This window comes from Plutella xylostella, chromosome 16 (assembly GCF_932276165.1).
Source record: "Plutella xylostella chromosome 16, ilPluXylo3.1, whole genome shotgun sequence".
NCBI lineage: Eukaryota > Metazoa > Arthropoda > Insecta > Lepidoptera > Plutellidae > Plutella > Plutella xylostella.
Window position 1 is genome coordinate 3,480,161 of NC_063996.1, and position 15,331 is coordinate 3,495,491.

The 15,331-nt window shown below is 38.5% G+C and overlaps 1 protein-coding gene across 8 annotated transcripts in view; it reads right to left on the reverse strand.

Moving 5' to 3' along the window:
- Positions 1–15,331, reverse strand: part of LOC105381771 (optomotor-blind protein) — a 73,991-nt gene that overhangs the window by 41,744 nt on the left and 16,916 nt on the right. For 5 of the 8 annotated variants that reach the window (XM_048626243.1, XM_038118417.2, XM_038118422.2 and 2 more), the window contains exons 2-3: positions 11,245–11,358; positions 8,501–8,654 (exon numbers count right to left, since the gene is read on the reverse strand). In XM_048626243.1, coding sequence (XP_048482200.1) covers positions 8,501–8,654; positions 11,245–11,358 — 268 coding nt within the window. Of the gene's footprint in view, positions 1–8,500; positions 8,655–9,630; positions 9,745–11,244; positions 11,359–15,331 lie in introns of all 8 variants that reach the window. The other 3 variants (XM_048626245.1, XM_048626244.1, XM_038118420.2) reach the window with 1 other exon arrangement.

Below are 15,331 nucleotides of genomic sequence, written 5' to 3' on the forward strand. Positions count from 1 at the left end.
AATTTTGGCACACGAATTAATTGATTAATTGAATTTTTACTAAGAATAAAGATTTTTGATTTTGATTTGATTTTTGATTTGAATATATTATTATGACCACCAACCCGCACTTGGCCAGCGTGGTGGACTAGGCCTAAGCCCTTCCTTCATTGGAAGGAGACCCGTGCCCCAGCAGTGGGGACGTAATGGGTCGTGATGATTATTATGACGATCTCAAGTCGAGTACAGTCAGACCCGAAATACGGACAAAATATTTGGCAGCAAAGAAAAGGAAGTGGGTACGGAATGGAGGAAAAATATTTCTTTATTGCGCTAACAAAAAGAGAAACAAACAAATCCTTATGATTTGTGACACGAAACGGAATTTAAATTTGAAATTTCTGAGAGAGCGCCTCTAAACATTCAGTTTTAAGATGTAATAAATAGAAGCTCAAGGTGGTATTTCTAGTACTTTACCCTTGAATACATGAGCAACCGGGCTGATACCTCATGTCGGATTTTCAGTTGTTTTTAGCCAGTATTTTTACAATGGCACATGCCTGATAAAAACAAATGAATAAATAGGTAAATCTAAAATACAAAAAATACTAATCGAGCTAGGTACGGTATGAATATATTAGGTGAAAGCCAATATATATATTTTTCAAAGCTAAGCTCATGTCGAGCCATTACACGGGCAATTTGTATACGCGAAATATCGCTATTGCAAAAATACATTTCAAATTTGGAATAACATGCATGCAGCCGAATAGCCCCGACACCATTCCCATGTCATGTTCGAGTACGTACACGGCCTCGGAATAAGGACTAAAACACGACTCTTCTTATCATCGATTCTGGCAGAGGTGTGCCAGAACTGACAGCTTTATGACATTTCTATGCAGATGAGCGGAAAATGGATGGGCTTTGACGTTTGCTGCGCCGTATATCATCGACGTCGAAGCGATGGAGTGACAGTTTTAAAGTTTGGGAATCGTTCTGATCGGATTTTTTCAACGTAGCTTTTTAGACGTTACTTCGATCTGACTATAGCTATTTATATGCTAAAGTACAAATTGTTATGTTTATAGGGAATCTTTGTGATCCATTTAAGTACTAACACATGTGTCGCTGGGACTGATCCATTTACATCAAGGTTTTCCGGTGCGTAAGATGTTAAAGAAAAGTTATGACAGCTCACCACTAACACAGCCTAATCAGAAGTAATAACGGCGTGCGTTTTCATAAAAATATACCAAATCATATATATAAAAAACAGTAAAATGTTCTAACAAGAAAATTAAGTGAAGCGTGCCGGTGGAACGGAACACATAAAAAGGAACAACACGTGAAACCGTTAGTTTGGCACCCCTGTCTAATAATGGGCAATCACCCCCCTCTTCCGCACCTATTGGGTAGCGCTACAGCCATACATAGGGTCACAGTGGCCAGTATTAACTGACCCGCGGAAGATCTACTACTCCTTCTACCTGGACGGAATTCTCTGAAGAGACAGGGGCAACGCAGGTCTACCTACCCTGGAGGTAAGCGTGCGTGTTTTCGGCCCATCCTAAAGCTCTAATGCCACTTGTGTGTCGGCCATTTTCTGTCACACAGACGCCGTGGAACTTGAAATGTGGGGCGCAAGTTTAAGGAAGTATACTGTGACGTTTTTATTAACTCTTAAACCGAATAAAAGTGGGAATTGCTCGAAGTTCTTTAAAGTATGCGGTTTTTTGAGTCCCAGTGGCGGCTGCCGCTGAAGTGCGTGAAATTTTAATGCCATGAAATAAACATTGAGTTTGGAAAGCTGTACTCAATGTTGGGTATTTTTAGATAAAAAGTGTCGGCAATTTTAGTGTATGAATGTACTATTTATGAATTTACTAATATTTTCATTTTGTAAATGAAATTTACTACTTTATTTAGTAATTATCAATTGCGAAAATATATGTAATAAATAAGTGTACAAACGGTGGAATTAATGACAAAAACATTTTCCACCAGTCAACCTACGGAAAGTACAGGAGAAACTATGTTTTAAGGACTGCAAGTACTTATTATCTTACCAGTAACTCAATCAAGTATAATGACGAAAATGTACTTACAGCAAGAAATATAAACTTCTAACCTTAGTCATAAACACCGACTAGAATCCGAACTATTCCGAAGATATTCGATCGAGTTGTTTTATTTTTTAATGCTTCCGTGAAAACTCGGGGTATGCGGTCGTTTGCATAAATTTCGGGCGAGCGTGCGTTTATGGTCCTGGCAATAGCTTCGACTTTGGAAGTGTTGTTTTCTTAATTTTCCCGCCAATTTTCGGGTCAAAATGGCGTCGACTCAGGCGAGGTGCGACACGCGTGGGCTACACACGCGATATCGTGGCGGGTTCCTGATACGAAAGCAAAACCATACCTACCTATTTATAAAAAAAAAGTATTGACAACCGGTAGAAAAAATATGGTAGAGCGTCCATACGAGTAATCTTTTACAAGAGCAAACGAGGCAAACCCTAACATAAAATCAGGCTTTAGCACTGACCTGACGACTAAAGAATGCAAGAAGAACTTTCATGTATTTATTTCTTTTTAACGATTAATCCATATCATCAGGTAAAACGTCTAAAAAAGGCACAAATATGCAAAACTTTAAATAAAACACCAGCACCCAACAACCCACAATTGGAGTTACCCGTACCGCCCAGCCCAGCGGAACTAGGTCCCTGAAGGTAATATACTGCCATTTCAACACTCCACATGAAGCACTGGGACACGGGAGGTGTGACTGAACGCGGCGGTGGCACGCACACACCCACTACACAATATATCACGAATATGAAGTCACATTCCACCGAGCCATGTGTGTGACGGTGAAAATAAATTTTCTTTGTTCCCCCGAACCGTAATTGCATCTGAGACGTCCTACGTTTGAAAGAAATTGAGTCTGCCAACGAATTGTTGATGCCCTAATTCTCAACGGCGTAGAAGATATTGCTCAAACAAAAGACTAACGCTATAATAAAGAGCATACCAAAGGAGAGCTTGATAGCGAATTGACAAATGAATTAGACCGCTGTTTGAGGTATGACAATAACAGAGAGCATGGTCAAATAATGACCACCCTAACAGAAACAGGCATAGAACAACACAGCAAAGTGCGATCCACAAATATTTGTGTTGTACATAAAAGGGCTTGCACTTCACTAAAATCATGTGACACTTTCGAGGGTAACAAGAGAGGAAGGTTTGGCAAATAATAAGCAAATGGCTAACTAGAGACTTTCGAGGCCATTGCAATTCGATCTACATGGTATTTAAGCTAAATAAGTTTTATTTAAATACCTCTAGAAAACAACCTTTACTTTATAAATGAATATGTATAATATAGCAAAAATTCTATGACATCTATCAAATCCATACATTTTATTTGTCATTAGTTATTTTTCAAGGTAAAATAAACTTTATTTGCCAGGAATATGCATATTTCAATGCAACGAATACCTAGGACTCATGCTATAATTTACAAAGTGTAGAAAGGCAGGCACTATAAATAGCTACGACAGCAGCCTAAGAGCAGCCTAAGGGCAGTCGCTATCGCTGAAATTTTTCCGAAGAACATGATCGTCATCATCATCATTATCATCTGGTGTGCCTGCCTATGCGATGACATTGCCCGTACAATCACTAGACATAGGTGCAGAAAATGTAACACAGTGTTTCTTCAAACAAGGGTCGATGTATCAAATGCGGGATCCGATAGCAAAATGAAATGCACTTGATCCCGAAGCAAACATTTGCTCCCGTGGGAACCGCCGGATGCAACGCACGAATCCGGCTACTTAGAGAGAAGGATTTATTTATCTATCCCGCTACTCAAATTTCGATATATTATCTGGATTTTCAGAAATGAAGTTTAGTACTTTTAGAGCTGGAGAATGGGTGTAATTTGTTACTATTATTTTTATAGCTGCCGCTTTTCTGAAGCTGCATTTTTCGTATCAAAGTGGAACATTTAGAATAGAATACTTACTGCTTTATTTATTTAACATAAATATATTTACTGACTTGAAAATTTCGATACCAAATATTCTTACCTCGGCGAGGCGCCTATATAGGAACAAACAGAGTAAAGATGTTTGCAAAAAAATATAAGCCAGGATAGTCAAGAATACTGAAGTGGATCCCAAAAAGGATTAAAATTTACACCTCAAGTGATAACTAAAGGCAAGCAAGATGCGGAAGCCTTTACCTTAGGAATTATACAAAAACTGCTATTTTCATTGTGAAGGGGTTTCGTAATCTTAGTAAAAAACTTCGAAAAGGGTTGAAGAGTATTGCCAAACTACACCTAAAGGTTGATTACGAGCAATCAGAACTTTTTGATGTTCTGAATCAATACAAATTCAAAATATTACACAACTATTTACCAAAGATGAAATATTTGAAAGACCAAAACTTGCTATTGGTACTTACAAAAGAGTTTCGAAAGCTCTCCACTAGAATGGATCCCCTATTCTAGTTTGAGACGGTACAGCGGTTTACTCGATAATTAATCCATTGCAACCCTATCGACTATCGAACCGAAGATACCGATAGCCTGGCTCGCCCACTTACCAAGAAGATTTTATCACCCCTACTTAATAGACAACAATTTGTGAAGGACCCGACCGCTGAGCTTCAGGGACGCCTCGGTGCCCCCCAAAGGACATCACCTTTTGATCAATAACTGTATACAAATTACGAGCATATGCCCTTTCCTGCTCAAGGAAGCGCACTGGGTCGCCGGCCTTTGTATCTATACTGCCGTATTTATTTATCGTGTCGCAGAGGAAATAAACTTTGCCTCTGTGAATCAGGAAGTTTCTAAAGAATTCCTCGTCCATTAGGAATCGAACTCTTTGTACACTAAAAAAATGTTTGGCTAAGAAGCCCCGAAATTTTCCTCATTTTTGTCGGTTTCAAGGTACGAAAACTTTCGCTAATTTGTTTTCCTAAACAATAATTACCGAATACGAGGTCAACCCGATCATGGATCGAGTAGTTATAACTTTGGGAATTTTAGGCGTTTGAATTTTTTTGTTGTTGTTGCATCTGTTATTTGTAAAGGTTCTACCGCGACGCAGCAGTCAACATTGTGCTACTTGAGATGAATTAGTCGCTTGAATGACGACGGGTGCGGATATCCCAGACACAATTAAAAGGAGGCCAGACGGGCGCTTTTCGCCGACTGTCGACGTATTACCGAGCCCCAGAATATACCCCCCGGCGACCGAGACGAACCAACAATGTCGATACAAGATGTTTTGATTTGTATAAAAATTACGTTTTGAAAGCTTCCGATTAGTCTCAGTTACGTCGCCGTTGAAACAGATTTTATGCTTGTCTATTTGTTTGCTTTTACAATGGGTTCTTTATAGTGATAATAACAAATGAATCCTTTGCGTCAGCTTTATTTATAGTCACAAAATAAAGACGTGCTTTGGTGGACTGATGCAAAGAGCCATTATAATTGATGATACGCTAATTCCGATGCGTTATCAGGCTATAAACGATACGCGAAATGTCCACTCTACTCCACTGTTAAGGGTGTTGTAAATTTTTAGAATTGCGGGCAATATATCGCCGGTTAGGCGCCGTGCGCGCTTGATTCACGGCCGCTGACGGACATTCTTTATTAGAGTTTTCGATGTCGTAAAAGGGCAGGCAAATGATTCAGTCCGAGTGTCGTGTTCTGCAAATATACACTGGCTTGTTGTGTGGTGAAGTGGCGGCATCTTAAAACTCTCTGTAGGCGGTAACAGTTATTACTCGCATATCAGTTTATTGCTTATAATGTCCGCGGCGTTCCCTTCACACAGACTTTCTTGATTCATTTCTGCACACCGGTATTAATTTTGCTTACAGAATGTTTATGGGATCGATGGTACTAAATGCAGAACAACAAAATGAAGATAATGTTAAACTTCCCAATTAAAAATGTCCTGCTTTTGATAGTGATCAACACATGTCGAAAAAATTTTAGCATACAAAGCAGCTGCCCGCTGTACCGACAACCTTAGGCAGGTAGCCGGTAGTGACTGGATGAGGAAGGCCGAGGACCGAGTGTTGTGGCGCTCCTTGGGAGAGGCGTTATGTCCAGCAGTGGATAGATTATTGGCTGATGATGATGTTGATGATACAAAGCAGCTGAAGATTGAAGCTGGTCGTCCGTTAGTAATATTGACGAGACATCGGCATTCGGCGATGATATCGCCTAGCCGATCTATATAACAAACTTTATAAGAGGAAACAACTTCTATACCTCTACATGGAGGCTACGGTATCATAAGTACCTAAGTACTTTGTAAAATATAGTGTGAGTCCTATGACGTTATATTGACAAAACTTTAAAAAAAATTGGAGTCTCTTGTAAATTCAAAAAATGACAAATCATCCACCATTGGCTTACTGACATTGGGAGTAGATACCTATTGGAAAATTTCGGGTCACCATTATACATGCATTTAGCCTAGTGTGGAGACCACTGTAATTGGTATTGTAGTCTCTTTTTATTAAATAAATTCTGATTCTGGAATGGGAACTTAACACAGGCAACAAGTATAGCAAGCTGCAGCAATTCATCTCGGCCTACCCTACAAGAACCAAATAAATTGCAAATAGTAAGTTTTTTCTAAATTTTCTAAAATAACATACATATTTTAAGTTAAACTCATTATAAATGAAATATGTATTCCGTAATAATTCATCATAGCGTCAGCTGCTAGAACATTCCAAGCATGCCGCGGGGAGGCGGTCATCGTTATTTCAATTACGAGAGTCCCTCGTCAAAGACAAAAGACCCTGACGCTTAAAAAACAACCACAAAATACAAATAAAAACTCTACAATAGTTTTATCTACGATCGGATCGCGGTCTTGTAAAAATCGCTCAAGTGGATGTCTAGAGAAACCGATTTCGTTTTCGAAGTCTCTCGAAATTTGTATTTTTTTACATTCACTACAAAATTTATATTCGTCCAGTCTCTTGTCCTTTGCCGATATTATTACAACTGTCTCAGATTTGATGGAATGACATAAAAAAGGTTCAGAGATTAAATTTAATTAAAAGGATGCATTCATTTATTTAAATGGCGCCAGTTTGAAAGGACATCGTTTCGACTTCATTTTGCACTGAATGGCACGCAAAAAAAAAAGTGAGATATTATTACTTTCCTTAATAAATGGCTCAAACCTGCTTCATTACGTTCAAAAAGAACATGAAGCTTACGTCGAACACGTGATGTGTCAATGTAATTTTGTAAAACAACGAAATTCTATAAATATGTATGTATTACTTCTTACAGGTGAAGCGCAAAAACTGTCCAAGAATCTTTATTATTTTGTATTATTGTGAACCAGTAAATGATACGAAGATTGGTGATTGAGGAAATTAATTCCTATTAAGGAACCATCATCTGTTTTTTTACCCGATAATGAGTTCAGCTGCTTGTCATTGCAAAACAAAGAATGAGGGTACTTACCTAAATAAGTGTATAATAATATTGAAATTGTTTCAAATTACTTACATCGTTGAACAAAAGCATAATATGGGAAAGTAACTTCGAAGGATCAATAAAAAATATGTTTAATTGATTTCGATTTCAATCGGACCTAATCAAACCTACTCGACTGTTAATGAAATTATTAAATGATTGTTCAACTTTCACGAATTCGATTATTTCATTAAAAAATCGACGTGGTATTTAATAGAGCGATTTTTTTAAGACTTCATTTTTTTTAGCAATGTTAAAAGTTTCACGGTGTAACTATAAACGCCCATCATTATAATTTTGTGTAGTTCTAAATGGCAAAGCTTATGGTTGCCCAAAGCAAATAGTTATTAAAATCATACACAATAGCCCCCCGCGGCTCGCCGACAGGGGGCCGGCCATCCATCCCCGTTTTAATTACAATATCACCCACATAAAAGTTTTTTTCATTCAGTTTTTGTTACCCAACAAAAAACATATAACAAAAAACAAACGTCCAAAAGACTGCTACCTTTTTTCCGCGTTTTTTGCGGAACATCAAAACTTATGTTCAGTTTTGACATTAAACCATTCTAGGTAGGTTTATTGGAGCGAATAACTTGCATTATACTCGTACTCGTACTTACAAGAATAGGTAATTCGGTAGCTCAACATATGCAAAAACTATTCATATCAAATATTCGCCACTATTGAAAAAAAATATGTTTTTTATAAGTAGGTATTTAACTTAATAATAATCATAAGCATTATTTCTCAGCTTAAAGGTAACGTAGGTCATAGCTTTCTTAATTAAATATTTATAACTACAAATACTACAATCAATTCCATCTTCGACATAACACACGATTGCACAAAATTGCAAAGAAACCTAATCTTTATGAAAAACCAAAAAAAATGTGCAGATGCTAAAACACTGCATCCAAAAGCAGACATACACGGTATCGAAGATAAAACCGACGATAGCGATGAAGGAATCAAAATAAACACTCACAAATCCGTGTTTGTCGCTGATGTTGTTGGTGAGCTTCAGCTTGTGGAAGGAGACGACCTTCTGCATCCACTGCTCGCCGGTGGAGGGCGAGTCCGGGTGGATGTACATCCGCTTCGGCATCTCGGGGTCCGCCTTGCCGGCCACCATCCACCGACTCGGGAACAGAACATAGGTTATGTAGACGGACGCAGAACATAATATAGCGGTACAGTAAGAGGCAGATAAACCTGACCCCCCTCAGAAGCATTGTTACTATGAGAGGGGGGTCAGGTTTCTCTGCACCTGACCGTACAAGGTATTGCAAAAAGGGTATTATAGGAAGCCGAAAGTAGTCATTCAGTACAAATTTTGCTCTAAGTTTTTTTTTTTTAAGTTTTGCTTCTCTTTATCAGTAATTTTATTAGTGATGACATTATTTTTACTATAAGTGCAGTATTTTCAAGAATTTAAAAGTTGTAGAACCAAAGTTGTTTAAGAGGACTGGCTGAGTAAACTGTAAACCCTTTTTGGCTTACTGTACCACTTTTGCAACACCCTGTAGAAATCCAAGATGTTGGAGAATTTAGAACGGTGTAATTTAGGGGATTCAAAGAAACTAAGTAAAGTAGGTATGATTTGTAAAAGTGGAATTTAAATATGAAAAGAATGAAGGAATTGCGATATTTCTGAATACCAGCAGATTGGACAGTTATAAAGGTTTTGATATATAGTAATTGCATTTGTAAAGAAAAAAAATGCTTTCAGCAACATTATCTTGTGCATGCAGAACGAAAAGCATCACACATCATGCACTTCTAACTACAACACAATGTGAATGAAAAGAGATCTGCGTACGAACAAACATAATAATAACGCTTTAATGTGCTACATGCACTGTACAAGAGTAGTGGTGAATGAGATGTGGTTCCTAGAACACGACCGCGGCGGCCGGGACCAGCTACTACCACGCAGATCCCCTATCGCTTCCACATTACGCCAATGCAAATACACGCATGCTTCTTGCCTTTTCCAGCTCAATGTATCCGAATTACATTAAAATAAGATCAGTTGAACACCATTGTTGACTCGAAAGACTAAGTAGGACTTTCTTATTTTAATTTAATTCCTACAGTTCTTTATTTGATTTATACCTGTTGTGGAATTTGTATCTGCAATCGTCGGCAGCTACGATGTCCATTAGCAAAATGTATTTTGCTTTTTTATCAAGACCAGATACGCGAACTTTGTAGGCAGGAAACATACGTCTGCAAGCAATATGAGAGAAAAACTGAGGTTGGGACTCGTTCTTGCGACAACGATTTGACATCGCGTCGATTGGGGAGACATGCTGCTCGGCTAGTTTTACTTTTTACAGCACTCAGTGATTCCCGAGAAACGAACGTTTTAGCTTGTGATCATGTACCGCACTAATTGAATGCTAGATTAACTGGACCATCCCAGTCATCCCTCAGGTGGCTTAGAAGTTCTTGCAAACATTTTAGAAGATGTTTCCGAAATGAAGGTAATCAGCGTGGAATAGCGCATTTAATGGGGTGTCACGAGGTATTCGCGACAACAAAAAGACCATGTTTCCGTCAAAGACAACCAAAAACGGCAGGTGCGGCCATTGTGCGGTTTTGCGTGGCCGGGAGCGTCGCGACCACCGCACGTGAGCAAATGCGACCTTACACGGAACCTACACACCTACAGCCACCAATTGAATTTCACAATCCACCCGAGCAGACATCGGACCGAAATATCGCGAGTTGGTGACGCGCCGAACAAATTTCATGACTAGAATCGAGAATTCCCGACCGAATAATTGATGAACAATTTAGATTCAAATAATTTTAGTATAATTAATTACCATATTAACGGCGTTAGGTGGTCCGGTGCTCTTTGTCGGCGCCAATATCGGTTTACGGCTGAGTCACAGTCGCATATTCGGGCGGAATGCTCGGCCGGTATTAATTAACGGATATTAAATCGGAGTTTTATCGAGCGCATCTCGATGTTGCCAAACCTGCGTGGCGGCGGGTTTGATATTTGACTTGGATCATTCCGGCCGGACATCAAGCGGACGCCCGCCGAACCTTATCGCCGCTTGTCATCGGGAATTAAACAATGTACACGATCAAATACTGATTATCGATCTCCAGCGAGCCTCCGCATCTCAGCACGAACCCGGAAGATTACTACGGGTTTTTTTGTCCGTGGATCCCGAACCAGATTGTTTTGTTACGTTTTGTCCCTAATGTCGTTGATTTAATAGAACAGCGCGATCGCGTCGGTATTTCTCACCTTCGGTGTCGGCTTATGTCGCGGCTCTTTTTACATCAGCCGCAGCGGCGTTTAAGACAAAGATATTTTAATGATATTACCCATCGGATGCGAGTTGAATCCTTAAACGTCGGCCATTCCGTGCGGTGCTCGCCGCGGTGCCTACGATGTCGATGCCCCGCAGATTAAGCGAACATTGTACCGGCACATAATTGTTTAGACGCAGCTTGTAATCGGAATCGTGTTTCGGCGTTTATGAACTGGGAACTAGTGCAGCAGTGACGTCACAAGCTAAATGAAAGAAGCGTGGTATGAAGTTGAATCTCCGATCGACGGTGTCAAATGGTTGAAGGATGGGGCTTGAGGAGCGTCCACTGTCCGTGCATGCCGAGCGACAGTTCCTCAAGCCGCATCGTCGATTGATGGTCGACAAGGAGTGAGGGTGACAGTGAGGGTGTTCCAACGAGCAGTGGACGTGGCTCTACCTGTTGTGGAACTTATATCGGTAGTCGTCGGCAGCGACGATGTCAAGTAACAGGATGTACTTGGCCTTCGCGTCCAGCCCAGAGACGCGGAACTTCATTTGTGGAAACATTTGTCTGTAAATTGGAATGGTGGTCTAGTTGCTTTAATTTATAATTATAATCTAATGGTTTATAATCTTCATTGACATCACGATCCATTACAAGGATATCACATATAAAATTTAATGGGTATCGAAACCCAATAGTTACCAATAACCCAATAGTACTGTCGAATTGTTTACATCTTCAAGCCCATCAGATCTGAGATACTTAAGACCACTGATTACTTGAAGGGTACATTTGAGTATGATGATAATGACAGGACATTGTACATCTTCTACTTCGAGCACTTGGATTACTATTGGGGCACCATGATATTGGTGGTGTCCAACTGTTTATTTCTTCATAGACAGACACCGCGCCCAGACACACATTTCACTGGGTAAATAATACAATCGCTGCAAATAACATCTTAACAATAACAAATAATAATTTAATGCCGTTGCTTGTTACACCATCAATATGCACATAAGATTAAACCATGTTAAAACGTACAAACAATCAAATCTAAGATTTCATAGCAACCACTGGTGAACTAAAAAAATTAAAAAAAACCACGCACCCACGCCTTGTACTAATGTACTCCCTTGCGGGGTAGGCAGAGGTGCATTGCTGCACCCACTTTTCGCCAGAGTGTTATGTTAGTCCCAATGTAATAGGGGGCGGGCCTATTGCCATTTTACGGGCACATCCAAGACCCGAGAACAAATATCTGTGTTTAAACAAATATCTGCCCCAGCCGGGAATCGAACCCGGGACCATCGGTCAGTAGTCAGGGTCACTAACCACTACGCCATTCGGTCGTCCACCACAACCACACCACCACAAATAAAGCGCTAAAAACTCGGATAATAATACCTGAAATAAATTGAATAAAGAAAGTAAGTATTTTTTTTAACTAGATTCCGCCTAATTTTGTTACTGCACCACAATTTAACTCTCACGTCTAAATGACTGACCTAGACTAGAAAAGCCTGTCTACTGTCTAGTACATTTCCGTGGTGGGCAGTAAACCCCAAAAAATATTACCAACTTTACGATTATCAAAGTTTCTACCGTCACGGTCGCAAAACGATTTTAGTGCTGAGAGCAAAATAAAACAAATTATTGTTTATGGTTTTACAGCTAGGCTCTAGTCAAATTATGGTATTATAACATTTTTTTATTTGTCAAATTAAGCGTGTGAAACAGATTTATAGTCTGATTTAGGGAAGGCTGCCTAGTTTTACTGTTAGTTTATGACTGAGCCGGGTTGGATCGTAAAAAGTGGACCTGATTTTCAGGTTATAATTGGCCCACACACAAAACCTTTTGATTTCCTTGTGTAAATTAGTAATAAATTTTTCATTAACTACTTTCGCTTGATTGTGGAACAGTTAAGTTTTTGTTTTCGGCATTGGATATACTTAATCTCTCGCCATATAGTAGGAGGTATAATAATGTGACAAATGGCATAAAGTCATACTCATAATAATCATCCTATAGGTACATAATATATGTATATGTCGCAGGCATCTGGTTTAATCTCCTGTTTGATTGAACCGCTAGCCCGTTCATTGGATGACGCTACTCAGTTGAATGACTAAAGAACAACTCGTCAAGTGGTTGACTGTAACGTTCAACGTCTTGACTGGACGTTATTCAGCGAAGTCGTTAAATGGGATATAGTATAGCAACTTTGTAATGTCTGGTTAGGATTAGGATGAACATGACCAGACAAGAGTCAACAAAAAGACTATGTTACAAAGCTCTCATCTCACAAATTAACTAAACAATAACAATAAACCTACCTTGATATTGTTGTTCATAATTATCCAGTTTCACCAGCTCAGCACATTTTTTTATTTGAAACTATCCGCCGGCGGTGTAATAATAGGTAAACACTTTAAAGCTAATTTATTTGCAAAAAATAACAATACAAGTGCTTTTTTTGTCAGCTGTTCGCTGTTAGACGCCATGTTTGTTTTATTCACCACCTGACTGATTTTAAGTCCGCTAACTAGTTGGATGTTTTGTGACGCTTGTAGAATCAACGTTCGGCCTAGTCATACAACTGAATAGCGTCATCCAATGAACGGGCTAGCGGTTCAATCAAACAAGAGATTAAACCAGATGCCTGCGACATATACATATTATGTAAGTACATAAAACTCAAATGTATAATAAATAAAATACCTATCTATTCATTCACACACATCTATACAATAAAACTATAGTTACAAAAAACACTGAATCTATTAATTATGTATGGATATACATACATAAATAAATAATTGCAATTAATAGACGGCGATCAATCATCGTCATAATTAATTACAAGCGAGTGTTGTTGTACTTTATACCTAGACTTAACATAAAATAAACTTTAACTGCAAAGGCACTTACTACCTTCTGCAGCAAGCCTGAAATGAGACGCAGGGGCGCACTGCGCACGCATGGGGTGGAATTTATCAGTGCTCGAGCCGAGAGCAGTTAAAAATGCCTGGCTTTGTATAAAAAATGCTTATGGAAACAGTAATACATAGGTATATTTGATATTAATTAATATACTTAAGTACCTACTACTTACTTAATATTTAAACACGATGGTTTTTTTATGTAAGTAATTAGTTTTTTTTTATTTTCAATTTATTTTTAACAAACAAGCATACCTACGTATCGGATATTTTGCTCGATCACTGATAAAATTCACCCCACAGTTCCCGCTCACCGTGCTCACGGTCTATCTGTATAAGGTCGTAACTGGCAGCAAAGTGTTTTTGCATTAAAATTTATTGAATTTGCAAGAACAAGCTGCCATTTTGTATCATGAATAGATTCAGTGTTAACTGATTGGTAATGAGGTTTTCTTATCAGAACACGAGTTTGCTGAATATTGTATCGCTTTGAGTCATTTAATTTTAACCTGGCGTTTTATCTATGCTATTTTCATATTTGTAATTAAAATGCTCTTGCTGCACAATGTCCGACTTTATAATATTATTGAATATTTATTTAATTAGTTTTTTTAATTCTTATAAAATTTGGTAGGTTGGTGGTACATATGGATAAAGATAATAATAAGAAAGAACTTATTTGTGAATGCAAACATGCAGAGGTTTTAGGTTTTTTTTTTTTTTTTTTTTTTTTAATAAATGATTATCACTCCACAGACTTTATGTCCGTGCCTTTTGAAGAGTGGGAATTTTTATGAGATAGTTTTTAATTCTTTTATCTACTTTCTACTCGGTAAGGAAGTTTAGTTTATATATATTATCTTTTATATATATTTATTTTGTCTTTAGTTTATATATTCTTTCTTATATATATATATTGTTCTTTTTCTCTTTTTTTTTTCACTGCTGGGGGAAAATCCACATGGACACCTGGGAAGAGGACCCAGGTAGTGTCGGGCGTTAACCGACTAAAAACCCCCAGCCGTGTATCTCATGATACAAGAAATGTCTTTTTTTTTCTTTTTTTTTTTTTTTCCTTTTTTTTTATTAATGGTTTTCAGAGTCACACTTACATTAGTAATGGCAACAAACTTAAGAAGGACAGGGCCAATGCCAGCTTTCTTCGGAGAACTTAGTAGACACCTGGCAATGGCTCGGCCCCTCAGTCGTTATAGGTCATGTTTTGCCTGATGTTAGTGTGTGACTCTGTTCTTAAAGATAACTTATTTTAATTGTTAGTTTTTATAATAATTATATAATAATCAATTTGGCCTATATTTTGCGCTCTTAACCAAAATTATATTTTATGTTTTATTCCGCCCCGTTATGCCTTCTTAACATTTCCCCAGAAAGTGCAATGACCTCTTCGTCTCGATTCTTAACTGCCATTTTTAGATTGTACTCGAGGATGCGTTTCTTTGGCGCTGTTATTGCCGTTTTAGCGAGGTTGCCGATAGCGTCCTCGGTGTCATCCGCATAGTAGGTGCAGGTGGTGGTGTGCCTCGACAGCGCCGAGGTTTTAGGTTTATTTATACTTTAATTCAATTTAAGTT